This window comes from Oenanthe melanoleuca, chromosome 19, assembly GCF_029582105.1.
Source record: "Oenanthe melanoleuca isolate GR-GAL-2019-014 chromosome 19, OMel1.0, whole genome shotgun sequence".
Classification (NCBI taxonomy): domain Eukaryota; kingdom Metazoa; phylum Chordata; class Aves; order Passeriformes; family Muscicapidae; genus Oenanthe; species Oenanthe melanoleuca.
Genome location: NC_079352.1, coordinates 2,517,547 through 2,535,995, shown reverse-complemented (window position 1 = coordinate 2,535,995; position 18,449 = coordinate 2,517,547). Strand labels below are relative to the sequence as shown.

At 44.0% G+C, this 18,449-nt stretch overlaps 1 protein-coding gene across 4 annotated transcripts in view; it reads left to right on the top strand.

Annotated features, from left to right (window-relative positions):
• Positions 1-12,669, top strand: part of VMP1 (vacuole membrane protein 1) — a 61,610-nt gene extending 48,941 nt beyond the window's left edge. For all 4 annotated transcript variants that reach the window (XM_056506934.1, XM_056506937.1, XM_056506935.1 and 1 more), the window contains 2 exons: positions 8,633-8,735; positions 9,981-12,669. In XM_056506934.1, the coding sequence (XP_056362909.1) occupies positions 8,633-8,735; positions 9,981-10,124 (247 nt within the window). In that variant the 3' untranslated portion in view covers positions 10,125-12,669. The remainder of the gene's footprint in view (positions 1-8,632; positions 8,736-9,980) is intronic.
• The last annotated feature ends 5,780 nt before the right edge of the window (positions 12,670-18,449 follow it).

Sequence of the window (18,449 nt, the reverse complement as noted above, 5' to 3'; positions counted from 1 at the left end):
CCTATTATTGAATTAAAACAGAGCTCTGTTTAATGGTCAGTAACTTTATTTTAATCAAATTCATCCACCACAATGACTTTTAGACTTTCTTTGTCTGGGCTGTTGCTCTTAAACAATAGAAAATATCTGAGCACAATACCTGAAAATAATGAACATACTGATATCCAGGATAAATGGAACCTAGACAGAAGATTAAGTTGTGAGATAAAGTCTGAGAATATCTGATTTTATAAGCCAGGGAGAATTTCTTGACAATTATGTGATTTTTAGTTAAAGGCAAAGCTGATTCATGTGCAGACCTTGTTGTTTATTGTCACTGGATGGTGCTGGGTCCCTCACTGAGCCTGCCATAACCAGGCTACTTTAATATCATTTAATTTGACTTTACAGTTTTGTCTAGGTCTCCATTACAAACAGATCATAAAAAGCTTTTTCTATTAATTAAATTAAAAAGGAAATGAAATAAAAAACATGGCAGGAAATTAAGAAGCTGTTTACAGAAAATTTTAAATTTTGGTAGAATTTTTTGGTGGGAGCTGAAGAACAAAAACAGGGTAAGTGGTGGAAATGAGGGGGATAAGTGGGTTTGGGAAGTGGGGTTGGTGTGAGGTGGAAATCCAAGCTGAGGAGGATTCCAGAGGTGTGGAGCTCACTGGGGCTGGGAATTTCCAGTGTTCTGTTGGTGCCTCAGTGCTGGGGGAGGATCCTGCCCTCCCTCAGCTTTGCTGGGGGAAGATGCTCTGGGGGAGTTCTGTGTTGTCACCTCAACAAGAGTTTTGCTGATTTTATTGAACTATTTCATTATTGTGTGTCTTGTAGGGTTTTTGGTTCCTCAGTTTTTCTGTTCCTGTTTTTTACCTGCAGCTACAGGGCTGTTTGTGATTTCACACTGTGCAAAGTGCCTCAGAGCAGGATGATGTTTTCTGTTTTTAGTTTTAAATGTGGATTAAGAATTCCCAGAAAACTACTGAAGAAGTAGTTCTCAAAGCACACAGCATCCACTGAACTGTGGCCATCCATTCTGGTGGGAAATGGTCAGAAAGAAAAAAAAAAAATCTACATTTTTTTAGGGAGAAATCCCACCCTGCCCTGCAGATTCCCTGTGGCTGTGGTTAGTGATGAACTCCTGGGCTGGGATTGTCCTGCCAGAGGTGCTCAGGTCAGGGGTGGGTCCTACAGCAGAAGGAGTGAGTTCCTACCTGTCAATCAGAGTCCCAGAGTGTTTGGGCTGGGAGGGGTCCCAGAGCTCCTCCAGTCCCATCCCACACCTTCCCCTGGCCCAGCCTGGCCTGGGACACTTCACCCTTACTGAGTGAATAAACTGATTTGGAGTTCAAACAGAAGCCAGTGAGATTTGGCTACTTTGATTTTTACTTCTCATGAGTGCTACCTCTGAGAATCCAAGAAACTGTGAAATCCACCCCAAAAATCAGTGTTCCTGAGGTGCCTTTAACCCAGTGGGTTTTGTGGAGCAGCTTTCCACCCTTCCCAGCTCTGCAGGCACTGAGTGATTGCTCAGCTGAAAGAAAAGCAGTTTTTTGGTCCCAGGTACTGGAAGTATTGCCTGGACAAACCAGTTTGCTGCTATTTCTTGTGCCATAATTCTTTGCTTACAACTTAATCTCAGTTGATGCTGGTAAAGGGAGCGTGGTGTTCCTTTCACCAAAAAAGCACAAATGAGATCATGGTGACTGAGGTAACTGGAAAGTTTGCTTAAAGATTGTTGGGGTTTTTTTAGTCAAAAATAATTTACAATACAGGTTGAGGTTATTTCTTTAGAACACAAGGCAATAAGTGATAAAGGGACAGCCAGAAATCTTTTCTTAGGGTGTAAAGAGCTGGATAGTGGCTTCTCAAACTCCTGGGAGGAATTTTGGAAGGTTAAACCAAAATCCCTGACATTGTTGGTTCAAAACTCAACAACCCTCCTGCCACAGGTACAGCAGAAACCTGGAGGAAGTGTCCTGAGCACAGCAGAGCAGCTCCACACAAAAATGGCTTTAGTGCCCTGACAGGGACACAGATGGGGCTGAAATCTGAACAGCTTTGGTGCTGAAAGGTTTCCAGTGGGTCACAACAGAATTAGAAGAGTTTATTTGCAAAAGGCTCCAAGGATTTAACTCTGAATAAGCAAGGGGTTTTTACCCTGAATTCAGTTTTTAAAAAAGAATCATTACAAAGCAAGCAGAGGTTTGGTTCCAAAGAGCAGCAGTGAGCAGAGCTGAGAACGGGCAGGTCAGAGATGTTGCAATTCCCATTTTGAAAGCACTGATTGAACAAAACACAATGTCCCAGGGAAGAAAGCCCTGGAGCTCCTGGGCTGCCCTGGCCACTGGAGTGTGCCTCAGGTGGAGCCACCTCAACCCTGGGCCCATTTTGGAACCAAGATGTGTCCTTCCTCATCTCATAAAGCAGTGAAACTGCCAAGGAGCCTTTTGACCCTGAAACCTTCCTGTAGATCCCGACCATAAACCAGATTTATTTGCTGAACTTCAGAGCTCTGGGCACAAAAGCAGCTGAGCCCCAGAGCTGTGCTGAGGCTGGGGTGGTGGTGGGAGCTGGAAGGAGCTGCTCCAGCTTTGGGCAGCCCCAGGATTCAGCTCCCAGGACTCAGGTTTTGGGCAGCCTCTGGTTTTTCCTAAACCTAATCCAGGTTTTGGGCAGCCCCAGCTCCCAGGATTCAGATTTTAAGCAGCCCCAGCTCCCAGGATTCAGGTTTTTGGGCAGTCTTAGCTCCAGGATTCAGGTTTTGGGCAGCCCCTGGTTTTTCCTAAACCTAGTTGTTGGGAAGGATAAGGATTTGACAGGAAGGTTTCACAGTGTGTATAACAGAAAGATTTTTGTGTGTAGAATCTGAAGAAGGTATAGAAATGCTAGCAAGTTTTGATATAGAAGAAAATAATTGCTGAGTTAGTTTTACTGAGTAATTAAAAAGGCCAAAAGTAAGTGAGTTAAAAGGGGCTTTATGGCTTAGAGTAAAGGATAAATTCACTTTAAACAAAAAAACGTTTTTAACAAGCAAAAAAATTTTAATTGCAAAAAAACTAAAAAACAACTCTTGTACCTAATCCAGGTTTTGGGCAGCCCCAGCTCCCAGGATTCAGACTTTGAGCAGCCCCAGATTTCCCTAAGCCTAACCCGGGTTTTGGGCAGCCCCAGCTCCCAGGGCTGAGTCAGGCTCAGGCTGAGCCCCTCTGAGTCACTGCAGGGTCCTTGCTGGTGGTGGAGCCTCGGGGAAATGGATGGTTTAAATACTGTGAGAATCTTTATCAGCACAGGAAATGACAGCTCATTAAAATACTAACCGTTGAGCCAGTTTAGATCACTGTCTGGAAAAAAATTAACCATTGCAGGCTCAGAGAGCTGACAGGAAGAAAGGTGCCCTGGTGAGACAAGGAACATGTTATGCAAATGAATCAGCTTTGCCCAGTGGCCTAAAAATATTTCCATTGGAATTTATTTTTCAATGGTTTTTAAAATGTCTGACTTCCAAAGAAGATACCACCGTGCTGGAGTGAAACTTCTGAGGGAGGGGTGGCTAAAATACCCTAAATACTCAAATACCCTAAATACTCAAATACCCTAAATACTCAAATACTAAAAGGCTAAAATTCAGTGCCTGCTCCTAAATGTTTCATTGCTTTGGAGCTGCAGGATGGATTTTTCTTGTGTTCTCACAGGGGAATGGAGAAATGGGAATCTCCTACAATTGCTGTTGGTGGGATTGTTTAATGGTATTTCCATAAATGTTGGGAAGGTGAAAGGCTTTGCCTTCCCCCTCTGGCCTGTTGTAGTTTGATTGAAATAAATGATTTGGAAGGAGCTGAAGGTCCTGGCAGGGAGGAGATGATCCCTGCCCAGGGCACTGCCAGCCCCAGGGATTTGCTGCAGCTCTGCCTTTGCTCTTCCCTGTTGTCTCCATTTGGAATTATGGTGCCATTGCCCAAAGGATGTTTTTTCTGAGGTGTTTCATCCCAAAAAGCCAAATCTGGGCAAGACCTGCCCCGAGTGTGTGGAGTCTGAGGGAGAGGGATTTTCCAGGCTGTGAGTACTGGAGGGATTATCCATCCAGTGGGGCTGTGACTCAGTATTGCATCACCTTCCCCAGGTGTGTCCAGCTCTGTTTGCACCTTCTGTTCCCCCACAGGGTTCTGCTTTCCCTCCAGGTTACAATTTCTATGATAAAATTAAATTAAATTAAATTGTGACGGCCCCCAGTGCTCCCAGTTTCCTGAGCATCCCACTGGGGATGGATCCCAGTTGTTCACAGGGGTCACACTCAGGCCTGGATGCACTGAGCTTTTCATTCACATTTTTAATTTTTAATTCCATCAGTGTCAGTTTAAGAACAGCTCAGGGTTATTAATCAGCTGCTTCAGCATCACTTGGTGTTTGAGGCCTCTAATAAATGAGAAACTTCCATGAACTTTCAAATTTTCTTTCATGAAAATCCCATGGTTTTGTTCCCAAAATTTGAGTCTACAGTGGCAGCTTCTTTTTTTTGTGGAAAACATTTGTGAATTCTAACATTTCTCTCTGGAAATGTGAACAAATGTGAACAAACATGCCTTGATAAAATAGGAATTTAATATCCAAATTTATGGTGTGACAGAGTTTTTGTGAGATTTTTGGTGCAGTGACACTGAGGAGCAGCATTTGTTAGAGACTTTCAGGATTTAGCAGAGTTGGAATTAATTCCCTGAGTGTTCCCAACCTCTCAAAGCACAGGCTGAGAGATTTCAGTCACTCAAGAGCAGCCCATGCTCCTAAAGATCTTTTAAGATGAAAATTATGCCTTTCAGAAGTGCAAATATCATCATTAAATAGTTATAAATAAATATTTTTAGTATTAGTGAAAATTTAGGTGACTGGAATATCAAATAACTTCCTACTTTTTGTAAGCTGGCCCAGGGAAAATACAATTTTTTTCTCCTCCAGGTTTGGTGCTTCATCCTGATACCTTTGAGAAAAATCTTTCTGTAGTTCCAAAGGTTGTGTTAAAAAGATTTAAAGTTTTCCAAAAATCATTTAACAACCAGTGAAAGGCATTTGAGGTGCAACTGTTGACAGTTGTTCTTGGAAAAGCAAATTAATAAATTTAAACACAGATTTGCTGTAACTGGACTGGAAGTTTTGGAGTCAGACTCTGCAGGTTCTTGGTGTAATTTTAAAAATAATCCTGAGCAACTTTGCTGAATCTCTGTCATGTGGTGCTTCAAACAGAAGGGGAGTTTTGTTTTATTTTTTGAAAAAAGAGCTTTAAAATTTGTCTTTTGGATAGAAATTGTATCTCTGAGTTAAAAAAAAAAAAAAAAATCTGTTTAATTACAAATACCAGGTAATAGTCTGAAAAGAGGCACTGAGTGTTGTTTCAGTGAATCCAATTTTTTAATGGGAATTTCTGTTGTAATATTAGAATGGAAATCATGGTTTTGACTGAAATGTTACAATTTTAGTGAATTTAGGATTACCAGAGGCTGCTACAATTTTGGGAAACTTTTTCTGTTTCGATTCCTTGTGAAACATTAAAATTTAGCAGAGAAATCAGGATGAATCCAAACGAGAATTTAATACTTAACATTAAGAGTTTCTAAAACAACTTCTGAATGAAAACAAGTTCTGAATCCGAATTTCTCCTTCCCCATTCCCGATTTGAGAACAATGGCTTTGATCCTGAAGGAGCAGGGAATTGGGGTTGGATTATTCCGGGGTTATCTCCCAGCATCTTCCTTCCCCTCTGCTGGGAAATTTGCGGGTTTTTGGAGGTGCTGAGTGCAGGAATTGTGATGCAAATCTGCTCCCAAAATTCACCCTGAATTTCCCCTTCCCCCTCGGATCAGCACCGAGGCATCCCCGAGGTTTGCAGGGATACAGAGCTCCCTTATTTCTAATTAAATTAAATTCTTTTAAAGATTTTTAGATTTAAGATTATGCCTTTGGATATCGGTGGCACAAATCTGGGTGATTAAATGATTTAATTTTGTCAAAAAAGCACCAGTAACTAATACTGTGCTGCCGAGATGGGATTTCAAGAATTTCATGTGGATTCCTGATTTTCTAGATTTTCCTCTACATTTTTTTTTACTCCTTATTTACATCTGTGCACTTTTTTTTTCTAAGAATTAAAGTCTTTTAAATGTACAAAAAATAGGAGCTGAGGTCCTTGCACTCAGGATCTTGCAGTTCTTCAAAATTGCTTTGATAAAATTAATTTTGTGCACTTAACTAATAGTCGTGCCCAGAAAAGGAAATAAAAAGTGAATTATTTAGTGAGAAAAATTTTGAGATATTGTTTTGATGCACCAGGAGCCCCTTAGGGCTCTGAACTTAGGTTTTATGTCTTTGTTCTGTGTTTAATTCGATTTGGGCACTGACCGAGTTGAGCTCTCGGTGAGGCACGGAGTCATTCCAACACCACCCTGTTAATCATTGATCCCTCGTCATTTAAATATCCCTCATTTCATAATCATGCACAAGTTCAGAAGTAAACCATTACCTTGCAGTCACTCTTCAGGGCTCCCAAGAATTATTGGAGAAAGAAAAGAAAAGAAACCTCTGTATGTCGGTGGCGTTGGGAGGTGACTCGTGTGCAGTCCCAGAGCTGAGACCCCTCTGAGCCCCGGGAATCCTTCGGGGTTTGGGCACATCTGGGGTCAAGTAAATGCATCAGGGACGTGCTTTAGGCTCCACAGGGTTGTCGGTTTATTTTTTTTTTTCCCAGAATTTTTACCAGTCCGGGCACAGAATTTCCTCACCGGGTGGTGAATCACGGGGGAAACGACCTTTTGCTGGGAAATGGGTTCAAAAATCCTCCTTTGCCCCTGGCCATGGAGGAAAGAAATAGATTTACTGGAGGACAATGAGACACTTTGTTTCGTGCTGTTCATAAATTCCTAAAATTAGAAAGCTGTTATTTTTTAATTTGGCTTCGGCCTGGAAATGGGAATGTGGTGTCAGATCAGGAGGGGAATGGTTTGAGCCGTGGAGGGACGGGGACAATCGAACAATTCCTGTTGTACACCTGGTGGATCTCGGGGCTGGAGCCTTTCACTAACCCCTCCCTGCAGCAGCAGCAGTGGGTTTAATAAAACCAAATAATCAAAATTTAGGTGAGGTTTTGTAATGTAGAAGACCACGTGTATGATAATTTAATGTAGATTTCTTTAAACAGAAATCAGAATCTCCCTTCCCTTTGCAATTCAAGTAATGAGAACTGGAGTTAGGATGGGCTGGATCCAACTTTGGGAATGTTCTCCCCACACAGCTCAGGCCATGGGGTTGCTGCTGATGATTTGGAATTTATGTATGAATTTGGGGAGTTTTATAATGTGGAAGAACACAGTGATTTCTTTAAAATTAAACAAAACTCAGAATCTCCCTTCCCTTTGCAATTTGAGTGGTCAGTGATGAGAACTGGAGTTAGGATGGGCTGGATCCAACTTTGGGAATGTTCACAGCTCAGGCCATGGGGTTGCTGCTGATCCTTTAGAATTTATATTTGAATTTTGGGCAGGTTTTGAAGGGTTGTGACCATTCTGAAGGGTTTTGGGTTTCCTGCTGAGCAGGATTGAAGGAGAAGATGCTGGAGGCTGGGGAGACCCGGGGCTGATCCCGTTCCTATCCCGGGACATTCCCGGCTTTAGGAAGGGCTGCGGGGCTCTGTGCCAGCCGGGCCGATCCCGTTCCTATCCCGGGACATTCCCGGCTTTAGGAAGGGCTGCGGGGCTCTGTGCCAGCCGGGCCGATCCCGTTCCTATCCCGGGACATTCCCAGCTTTAGGAAGGGCTGCGGGGCTCTGTGCCAGCCGGGCCGATCCCGTTCCTATCCCGGGACATTCCCGGCTTTAGGAAGGGCTGCGGGGCTCTGTGCGGGCCGGGCTGACCCCGTTCCTATCCCGGGACATTCCCGGCTTTAGGAAGGGCTGCGGGGCTCTGTGCGGGCCGGGCTGATCCCGTTCCTATCCCGGGACATTCCCGGCTTTAGGAAGGGCTGCGGGGCTCTGTGCCCGCTGCGGGCAGCGCTCGCAGCCGCTCCTTTGTTCCTTTGTTAATCCCGCTCGGGGGAGGCGCTCCAGGATCGCTCCCGCGCTCTTTTTGGGAAGGGATGACGCACGGATTGTCCTAAAAAGGACTTGGCCGGGCCGAGGGGCCGGCTCGGAGCGGAGAGGGGCGAGGCTTGGGCCGAGCAGTTTCTTTTTTAACCGAGGGATGACACAAGCCCCAGTCATTTCCTCATTAATCGGTTCAAACCAGTTCTTACAGGAACTGCCGCTGATAAATGTGGGACTTCTCCGAAGTCATTCATTGGGTTCTCGGCGCTGCTGCCTCCCAGGAAATGCTCCCGCTGCCTCCTCGCTTCCCAGCGCTGTCTTGCTCAGAAATATTTTTCTTTTTAAGCATTTTTTTGAGGATCTGGGGAAATGCATCCCTCCCGAAGTATCAGATCGAAAGATGAAATGTGTTTTATTTCGTGGGTTTCTGTTTTCTCGAGTAGCTTCGAGTTCCCTGCTGAGCTGTGGCTCAGCCTGAACTTTGTTCTGATTAGGTAAAGTGGTAAGTTTAAAAAAAAATGTTTTTTGTTTTTTTTTTTCTTCCCTATTTTGTCTTGTTCTCTGGGATGAACTTTCCATCAGTGCTATTCCGAGTATAGGTCCTTCTCTTCAGAAGCCATTTCAAGAATATTTGGAAGCTCAGAGGATAAAACTTCACCACAAATCCGACAGTGCTGTGCCACAGGTAAGACCCTCTTTGCCTCCCTCCCTCCCTCCCCGGTCACTTTTCCTTTCCGTGCCTTAGACTTGTAGTTTTTACAAACGGAACTCCCCACTCTGTTTTTCAAAGATCTGCACTGACCCAGGGAATAGATAAAAATCTCATTTTAAAAGCAATCTAGGAATTGAAAATATTAACTGTGTGGTACTGGATTAAAATCCTTTAGAGAGTAAATGAAAGTATAAATCAAAAGCGGTGGCTTGCCTTGCCTCTGCATTAGCTGCCTCTTCGGAAAGTTCAATTTAAGGAGAAAAAAGTTGCATTTCCATGTGAAATGGTAACAAACTGGGCAGCACCGATACTTCAGAAGCCAGCGGGATCTGTGGCTCAGTAAGAGAAATAAAATCCCCAAGCCTTTAGTCTTTAAAAGGAAAAGAAATTACGGTGTTCAGAGCAGGTACAAGGGGCAGAAGTGTCCTTTGATACAGAAAAAAATAATTTAATTTTTTTTAAGTATTTTTAAAAACTTACCCCGAATTTTCAGTGGGACAGAGTGACTTTGAGATTAAATTCTTTAGGCTGAGGCAATTCAAATTCAGAATGCTGGGGCATTTTGAGATAAAATCCATGGATCCAACTCCCATTTCACGTGCAGTATTTGTGGCTGTTGGAAGTGTCCCTTGGCCCACTTCTTACCACAAAAGAGCCGGGGTCAGGAAATGTGCAGTGATTTCTGGGCAGGGATTTCCGAGCAGAGCATTGCTGCCCTCCTTTGACAAAAGCACACTTGAGAATTCCCGTGAAAAACGCTGGAACTTCAGGGACACCAGAGAGAGGGATCCTAATGAGGAGATAACCCAGAAGAGGCACTTTAGGGAAAAAACCCCATTGGTAACCAGTGACCTGATTGTTTTCTTTGCGAGGAACGTGACAGGCAGGGGCTGCTAATTGTGAACTCCACGAATTGTTAGCGGAGCCCGAACAATACTGGGAATAATAAATCACTTTGGGGCACCCTGGGAATGATCAGGGATTCGTCATCTGCCCGCCCGTGGATTTGGCAGCTCCTCCCGCATTGTCTTTCAAGGGACTAAAGTCGGCTTTGCACAGGGACCTGCAGGAATCCTGTCAGCTCACACTTGGGTCCTGCTTTTAATTTGATTAATTGCAGAATAAAGACACGGTCAGGCTTTCCCCTTTCACCCAGAACTCTCCGTTGTCCTGTCCACTAATCTTCATTCTCCTCCTTCTTCTGTTTTGTCTCTTCAGGGGGAAAACTGGCTATCCTGGATATTTGAAAAATTGGTGATTGTCATGGTTTGTTATTTTATCTTGTCTATAATCAACTCCATGGCCCAGAGCTATGCCAAGCGACTGCAACAGAAGATGTACTCGGAAGAAAAAACCAAATGAGCTTGGAAAAAATGGGAAAAACCCCTCAGGATGGGTTTTGGCAGACACAAGAAATGGCACATCTTTTCATATGTTTAAAAATCAGCATTATTCAAAAGGGGGGAAAATTTTTAACACCCATTTGCAACTCTTAACAAGTTTTTTTTTGTTTGATTTTGAAAGTAATTTGGATATTAGAGCAACGGTTTCATTGACAAACTTATAAATGCTACGGTAAGGTGTAAATGCTTCACGAGTCTGGGCTGTGTTTTACAGGATGGACAATGGGATGTTGTTAAATAGAGTTTAACACAAATGTTGTCCATCCAAATTACTTCCAAAACTGATGATTTAATACTCTTCATCTCCTGATTTAACTTCAGACTGACCTGAGGGTAATGTTTTCCTTTGAAGGGTGGCTGGTTTGCTTTTTCCATAAGTTTCAAGACCATGAAAATGTAAATAACTGAGTCCAGGTCGGGTACAAACTGTTGCATGTCCCTCATGGTAAGGCTGTTCTGTCTGAATTCCCAGTGTCCCATTGCATTGCACGCTGGAAAAGCCACCCTGTCCAACTTCATGATGTTAGCAGAGATGGTTGATGTCAAAATGCTGAAGCCAACATTTTTTATTCTGTATATTTAGAATGAAGTTAAGATAAAAACTTTATAAAGTCATCTTATGATCATTCCAGAATTTCTTGTGTCAGTCTTTTTGAGCTGCTTCTTTCCCTCTCTCACTTTTGGATGCTCTGTGCATGTTTGCTCATCCTTCCTGCACTAATGGTGCTCAAACCCTTTGTTCTTTTTTTTTTGTTTTGTTCTTTTTTTTGTTTTGTTCTTTTTTTTTGTTGTTCTTCAGAACTTCTTGCTTAGCACAAAGGGAGGAGGAAGGCTGTGCCTTGGAGCACTGCTTAAATAGGTTAAATGGAGAACAAAATTGATTATCCTAAATTCTGCTCAGGTGTTTACCCCTGAGCCCAGAACTGTGGGCAGTGGAAGAGAAGAGAGGGGGAAGAGTCCAGCTCCAGCTGAAAGCAGATTTTGTCTCTACATGCAGAGAACTTTAGAGAACCTTTAACCTCATGCTTTTAGTCAGATTTGTTGTGATCAGCGTGTACCAGTTCAGATGTTCAGGAACAGAATCAATATTAAAATGGCTCTTTTCCCTCTTTAGTGCATCAGTCCCCACTGCTGCTGTACCTGCATTGCTCTAATCACTTGTGAACGATTGTTCTTTATTTTTTCCTGGGGGTAAGCACCAAGAATTAATTTGCCTTTCTAATCAGCATTATCAGGAGGTGGCCCAGAGCCCTGAGCTCGGGCTTAGCTGGGCTCAGGCAGGGTGGGTGAGCAGGAGGTTCTGTTCTGGTGGAGCTGTTGTGTTGCAGGTGGTGCTGCCATGGCTGTACCTTCCTGTCGGATAGCTTATCAGACTGATGTTGACTGTTGGATCTCATGGCAACAACAGTCGGTAGGCTGTCTGACATTTTGGTATCTCTCATCTGACCGTTCCTCATCCATCCCCTGCTGTTTCCATTGAGCATCAGCAGCACCTCAGTGTCTGTGCTTGGGCTGGGATCCTGCAGAACAAAGCCCTGGCAGAGCTTCCCCTCAGGGCTGAGGTTTGTACCCATTGTTCCCATTTGTACCCATTCCCTGGCAGTGCTGGGAATGGCTGGGGAGGATTTGCATGGGCTGCTCCAACAGATGGAATTCCAGTTCTGAAAGTCCCAGCTTGGGATGGGTACTGGGGAGTTTGAAGCACAAAGGCTGTTCAACTGCTCCTGGTTTTTAAAAGGTGAACACTGTTTACTAAATCTTAATTTTTTGGCCTGAATGTGGCCTTTGACAATATCACAAAGAGCTTGTTCTGGTACAGTTCCTAACCCCACAGCTGTGTTTGGAACTTCACCTTTTCAGCCTGCAAACCCTCAGTGTTGCACTTTGTAAGGGATCACCTCTGAGTTCCCTTTCCCCGAGGATCTGGATCAGTGACTGCCCTTGGCTGCTCTCCCCACTCCTGGTGGCAGCTTTTTTGTCCCCAGATCTGTCACCTGAGGGACACAGGTATTTATCAACCTCTCACACTTCTGGGAGGGGACAGCACTGATGCCATGCTGGGGTCCCAGTGTACTCTCAGATTGAAATCAGGACACTGCAACAACTAAAAGAGAAAAAAAAAAATCCCTTTTTCCTAGAGCCTGACCCTTTCTAAATGCTTTAGAGGTCTCCTTAAAATTCTTCCTCTTGCCTGCTGGAAAACCACAAGAGAAATTGAAAACTTTCTCCCACTTTTGGTACAATATGTTTACATATTTATAGTGTGAAATATATATATATATATTGTTCTTTAGCTTGTGTTTCCATGTGTCCATTCCAGTAAGCTCTGCTGTTATTTTGAAGCTTTCTAACACTCTTTAAAGAAAGAACTGATCATTCTACCTGGGAGATAAGACTTGGTAAAAGGTAAAAAAAACCTAATGATAGAAAGAAAAGTGACTAAAACCTGATGAGATTGCAATGGATAGTTTTATGTTTGCTTAAATAAACAAAGAAATAACGTTGCCCAGTGTTTATTTCAGCTGGATTGTTTCCATTCTCTGTACTGAACTCTCTTGGTAACACTGTGACATTTGCTGTCCCAAACATTCTCCAGTGTGAGCACACAAGATAACTCAGCAGTTGCATTTTGTGCCTTCAGAGGAAGACTCAGCCTTTAGCATTTGACCTGAAAACGTGGATTTTGCTCCCTCCCTTAATCCAAAGTTTCTTTTATTGCACATATCTTCATTACATGTTGGAAGCAGTCAGTCAGTTCAGTGTGTTAGGGACAAATTGCAAGAGGAACAATCTTGGCACAAATCCCTGTTTTTAGCTGCTGTTTCTTGCAATTAGACACTAAATAAAGTATCTTGATTTTTTTTTTTTTTTCTGGGAATGACTGAAAATCACACGGAAATAACAGCCCTGTAGGAACAGCTAATGACTAATGTGACAGAGACTTTTTTTTAGTCTCACTCTGTGAAAGGAGGTCAGGTGGGGCTGCAGCTCCTGCTCTGGGTTCTCTCCCTGCTTTCCTGCTGCTCTGAGCACTGTGCCTGCCCACAGCTCTGAGAGGTGGCAGTGCCCCAACAGGCACCAGGAATTGTTGGTGTCAGCAGAGCTCAGGTCACAGCGAGCCAGGTCAGCTCAACCCATCCAGCTGCAGCCTCACATCCATCACAGGAGGCGAAGCTGCTGCTCCCTGTGCTGTGTTTGTTCAGAACTCCCCCAGCTCTGTTCCTGCTAAAAGATACTTGTCACTAACACTTGACAGTGGCTTGGTGCTGTTCCAGAAAGTCCTTCCCTGCTGTGCCTTTGGGCTTCATTAGTGAATTTGTTAGAATCAGCCTCCCTCTTGCTGCAGGCACTGCTAAGTGCAAGCAAAACACTCTGGATGTTTCCCTGATTATGAAGCAGAAACAGAAATATCAGTGAACAAAACTGATGGCAGGTGTAATAAAAGTGGGGATTGGGTGTGTTCTTTGAAGGTAAAAATAATTGGTTTTCTTTGAAGCACATGGTTAAAAAATACTTTGTAATTTGCAGTTAAAGGGCTGGATGTAATTATAGATAAGGTCATTGGAATGACTCCTCTGAGATTTAAAATTCTGCTTTTTTTCTGTAAATTTGGTTGGGTTTTTGAAGGAGAAGAAGGAAAAGCAGTAAGAAAACATTGAGTATTTCACCCAGGTCTCTCCAACTGCAGCAGCTGGTGGAGTGTGGGAGTGGGAGGAATCCTGGTGCTGCTGGGCAGGTGAGGGATCAGTGCTGGATCACTGTAACCCCGGGAGAGGGGAGTGGAGCAATCCCTCCCTGTGGAACACTGCTGCATTCAGACTGGAGGGAAATATTTGCATGTGCTCTTGCAAAGTCATTTTTAGAAGGATTATGCTGAAAAACTGAGCCTGCTGTGACTGTGTTAATTCAAGTGCCTAATGGAGGGCTGAATTTCTTTATTGATTTCACCTGTTTATTGATGCATCCACTCAAAGGCAGCAGAACATTGTTGTGGCAGTGCTGGCAGAGGGAGGGGCTGGAACAACCTGGGCCGGTTGTCACAAGAGGGGAAGGAGCTCAAACACACAAACTCGGCGCTGTTCTGTCACCTCCCAGCAAACGGGGAGAGCCCTGCAATCAGCGACTGCTTGGAATGTGTTAATAATTCAGAGAAAATGGTATTTTGGTCGAAAAAGGTGATTATTACAGCGTTTGGATTAAAAGTGAAGAGGCTGTTGAGGCCACTCAGCCCCATTCACTGCTGGCAGTGTCCACCACCAGGTGTGGTGAAACAAAGGTGCAAATGTGAACCTTGGGTTTAATTTGCTTTAGCGCTGCGCTTTGTTGTGCTGAGGAGGTTTTATGAATTTATTATTATTATTATCATCCCTGGAATGAGACAAAGAGCAGTGACTCCATTAGCAGTAAAGCAAAGGTCACCTTTGTGAGGCGGGGGGAGTGTGGCACCTGCCGTGCCCCGGGGCAGGCACTCCCAGGGCAGTGCTCGCCGCTCCCAAAGCTGCCCGGGCAGTGGCCATGAGGAAACTGCGGCTCTTTCCTGCTGCAGGCGAGAGAGAGGAGGTGCCAGCTCGGGTATTGTTCCTGCTCTCGTAAAGGCCACACCCGGCTCTTCTGGGGCTCCGAAATGGGATGGTGACGCTGGTGACTCTCTGGTGACTCCCTGGTGATTTTGGTATCACCTGTAAGAAATTCTGAAAAGAACCAGTGCATTTCCCAAAGCTTGTATCGCCAGGAAATGACCTTGTGGTGCCTCTCTGCTTCTGTGCTGCCATAACCTGGCAGTTCTCTTGCAGGAGCTGCTGCTGATTAAAACATCAATACTTTGTTCAAGGCTCACACTTTGAGGGACGGTGGCTTTTATTAGGATCTTTCCATCCTTTGGTGGGAAAACACAAGTTTCTGTGCCCAGCATTTGTCTCTCAGAGAAGACTCACATTCAGATTTACAGCATCGTGCAAATCTCACCGTGGTCACAAAACCCTCCGAGCTGGTTGGAAACCTCACTGCTCTCACTGCCTGGTTTGCTGCAGCTGTTTTCTGGGGAGCTCTTAATGTTTAGGATATTTTCATAACAACACACTTCATTTCTCACATTCCTGGATTTGTAGGTCTCTCCTCAGCCCAGCTGACCTCTCCTTACACAGGCAGTGCATTCCTGGGTGTTGTGTAAGGCTCGAGGTGGGGAGCAGCAAGGAAGAAACTTTTAAGATGCCTGAAGCTGGTATTTACTTGATTCCCAACTAATGGGTGCCAAAAACATTTTCAAAGTAATAATTTGCTGCTGCATGTGGTGATTTTAATTCTGCTGTCTCCTTTAACTTCTGTACAAAGTGTCTCTCCCACTTCTGTGTGTGGCAAAGCCCAGTGCAGCCCAGGAGGAGCCAGGTGTTCGTGGGGGAAGTGAGGCAATCTCTGGCAACACATTCCAGTTGTGACGGAGAGATCCTTGCAATTCAGTGAGGAAGGAAAGGGTTTAAGTGTTGTTTGGCAGATCCTGAGAGCCCTTGCCTGAAAGTGTCACTGCTGTCCCTCCCTCGGGCCTTGCAGCCCTCTCTGCCCTCGGTGTGGAGCTGCTTTTGGCCAAGTCCAAGCCTGTTCCCTGCAGTTTTGTTCAGCTTGAACAGGACCCCACATGCTGAGGTTTCCTTCCTTGTGTCACTGAAGAGTGAGCTCTCCTTTCACAGCATACATCAGGCTTGTGTCTGTTTTTTATGGGAGAATATGGGGTTTGAGGGGAAGCCTGACTAAATCTTTATAGAGGAAAACAATGTGAAACCCTGAGCTGTGGCTGCTGAAGGAGAATGGAAGCTTTTTTCTTGGGAACAGAGTATTTAATTGGATTTTTGGTTTTTCATTGACAAATTTATGGTTTTGACTGTTTTATCAGTTGCATTTGGTTTCTTCATCAAAATTCAGCCCATAAAGAAAGATTCACAACTTCAAATCACTCCATAAACACAATTGCTGACTTCAGTGACTCCCAGTGAGCCAACACAAGCTGGAGTTGCCCAAACTGGGCTGGGGAGGAAACTCCCCAGTGCTTTCTTTGCAAGTGGCAGGAGGACAGGCCAGCAGCAGCAGGCACTTCATGGAAAGATGGATCCTTGGACTCAGGATTGTTCAGGCCATGTGGAAAGCAGGAGCAGTGAATGAGTGCCCAGCTCTCAGCACCCTCAGTGAGATTGCAGGGAGCAGCCACAGCTGCAGCTCCAGGCAGGAGCTGATCCCACCTTCCCCAGGCTCCGTGGGCTCTGCTCTCCTGACGTGCCCCTGGAAATGATCCTTTACAACTTGGACACTGCTGGGCAGAAGTTCAAATTCAGTCCTGCCATCTGCCCACAATTACACCATTCTTAGTCAACTGAACTGTATTTCTGTGAGCTTTAAATAGACATGACATTGTCCATGTAACCAAATATGTGCAATAATCATTTTTGCAGAATGTACCCATTTCAGTGCAAATCCAACATTTCTCCTCACATACAATCAGTGAAACAAAAGTTCAAGCAATTTTTCTTTGTTTTGTTTAACCAGTCTTATTTTAGTTTCTCCACTTAGTGCTTTTACTTTTAAAATAGGAATTTTGGCTTAGAGAACACCCTCAATTTACTAATTTTTCTATTTTATGGTGTAATATTTAGGATTTTTAAGTTTGGTTTTAAGATAAGAAAGTTTCTAGCACCTAATTCACATAGATAGGTGTGACTGTCTTAGGAGCCACAGTTTGATATCTCTCAGGCTTGTATGAACATGGGCTTAAAATTTATATTTCTTCCATGATCTTTATCATGGAACACATTTACTCTAAAAATTGTCTTTATTTCCCAACGAGCAGCTTCTCCAATCTTTTCTCTGGAGCCATTGGCACCTTTCCCCTGCGGCTGGCAGGAGTATTTCTTTCCTGCAGCTCCTGGAGAGGGTTAAGCGGGGCTGTGCTGCTGCAGGGCGGGGCTGCAGGGCCAGGTCGCCACCAGAGCTCCAGGGACCGCTGTGAGCCCCGGCTGGGCTGCCGGAGCCGGAAAGCTCCGTGCTGCCGATTCGGGATTATCAGCTCCGCTCGCAGGCTGTGCCTGGCAGCGTGGGCAGAGGCTGCGGGAGCAGGAAGCTCCGGGGGAATTTGGAAAAGCTCTGTCTGGGCTCTGCCCTTGAGGAAAGGCAGCAGCTCGGTTCCGTTTGGAATTTTTTTGTGCTATATCGGATCCATGAATCACTTCCCTGATTCCTCTTGTGCAGTTTTTAAAGTGGTGTCCAGCAAAAAGCAGATTTCTTTAAAGTACACTTGGTCCTATTTCCTTTTGGATGTTTGGACTCTCATTTAATAATATTTATCCAGACTAAATTTATTAGCAAATGCAGAAAGAAGTGAATTATTCATTCAAGGCCATTTGTACCTTAGTGTTTCTCAGTAGTGTTTCAACTGGTAATTTGAATATAATTTCCTCTTTTCATGTATTAAACCCTGGTTATTGTGGGAACCACAGATTTTTTCTTTTTTTTCTCTTACATATTTCCATCCTTCCTGTGCTGGTAGTGAGTCTAACCTTAAAAACACCAATATCTATTTATGCCCAAATAAATAAATTCTATCTGTAACTACATTGCCAAACACTTACTGTGTTTAAAACATTTTAGGTTATTAAAAGTTATTCTTGATTTTGGTTGTTTTATTTTGCTTTGTTTGTGGGTTGTTTTTTGGGGGCTAGAGTTTGTTATGGAGTTTTCTTGTGGTCAAATACATGTTCTCCTATTCATGAAATGTCTGCTACAGTTGGAGTTCTTGAATCAGCTTCCAAGTGAGCTGCACCTGTCCCTTCCAACAAACAATAGTGAGATTTGGAGCATTGTTCCTGGCTTTATGGACATCCTGTGGGGACTTGGCCTACAACAAGCAAGGTCAAGGCCACTGATTCTGCTGTTCCTGTGTCTGAGCCATTGGCTTGTGCTGAACTTTGATCTACCTCTTCAATTGTAATTGTAAATGAAATAAAGGCCTTCTTCCAGGCTCTATTTACATAATTAATTTTATCAATTACATAGAGAATTACTCCTCCAGCTTTTAATGTAATTGGAGGTGATGACTATTTGATAGTGGCAGTTTACTTCCTGTCACTCTGACCCTCTCCACATCCTGGGGAAAAAATAAAGGAATCCCATCATAGATCAAAAAAATGAAGGCCCAGTTTGGGAAAGGGTGTGAGAATTTCAGGACTGAAAAACATTCACAGGAAGAAGCTTAGAAATGCCTAAAACAATTCCTGTCAGCCCCTGCTGCAGAGCAGTAAGG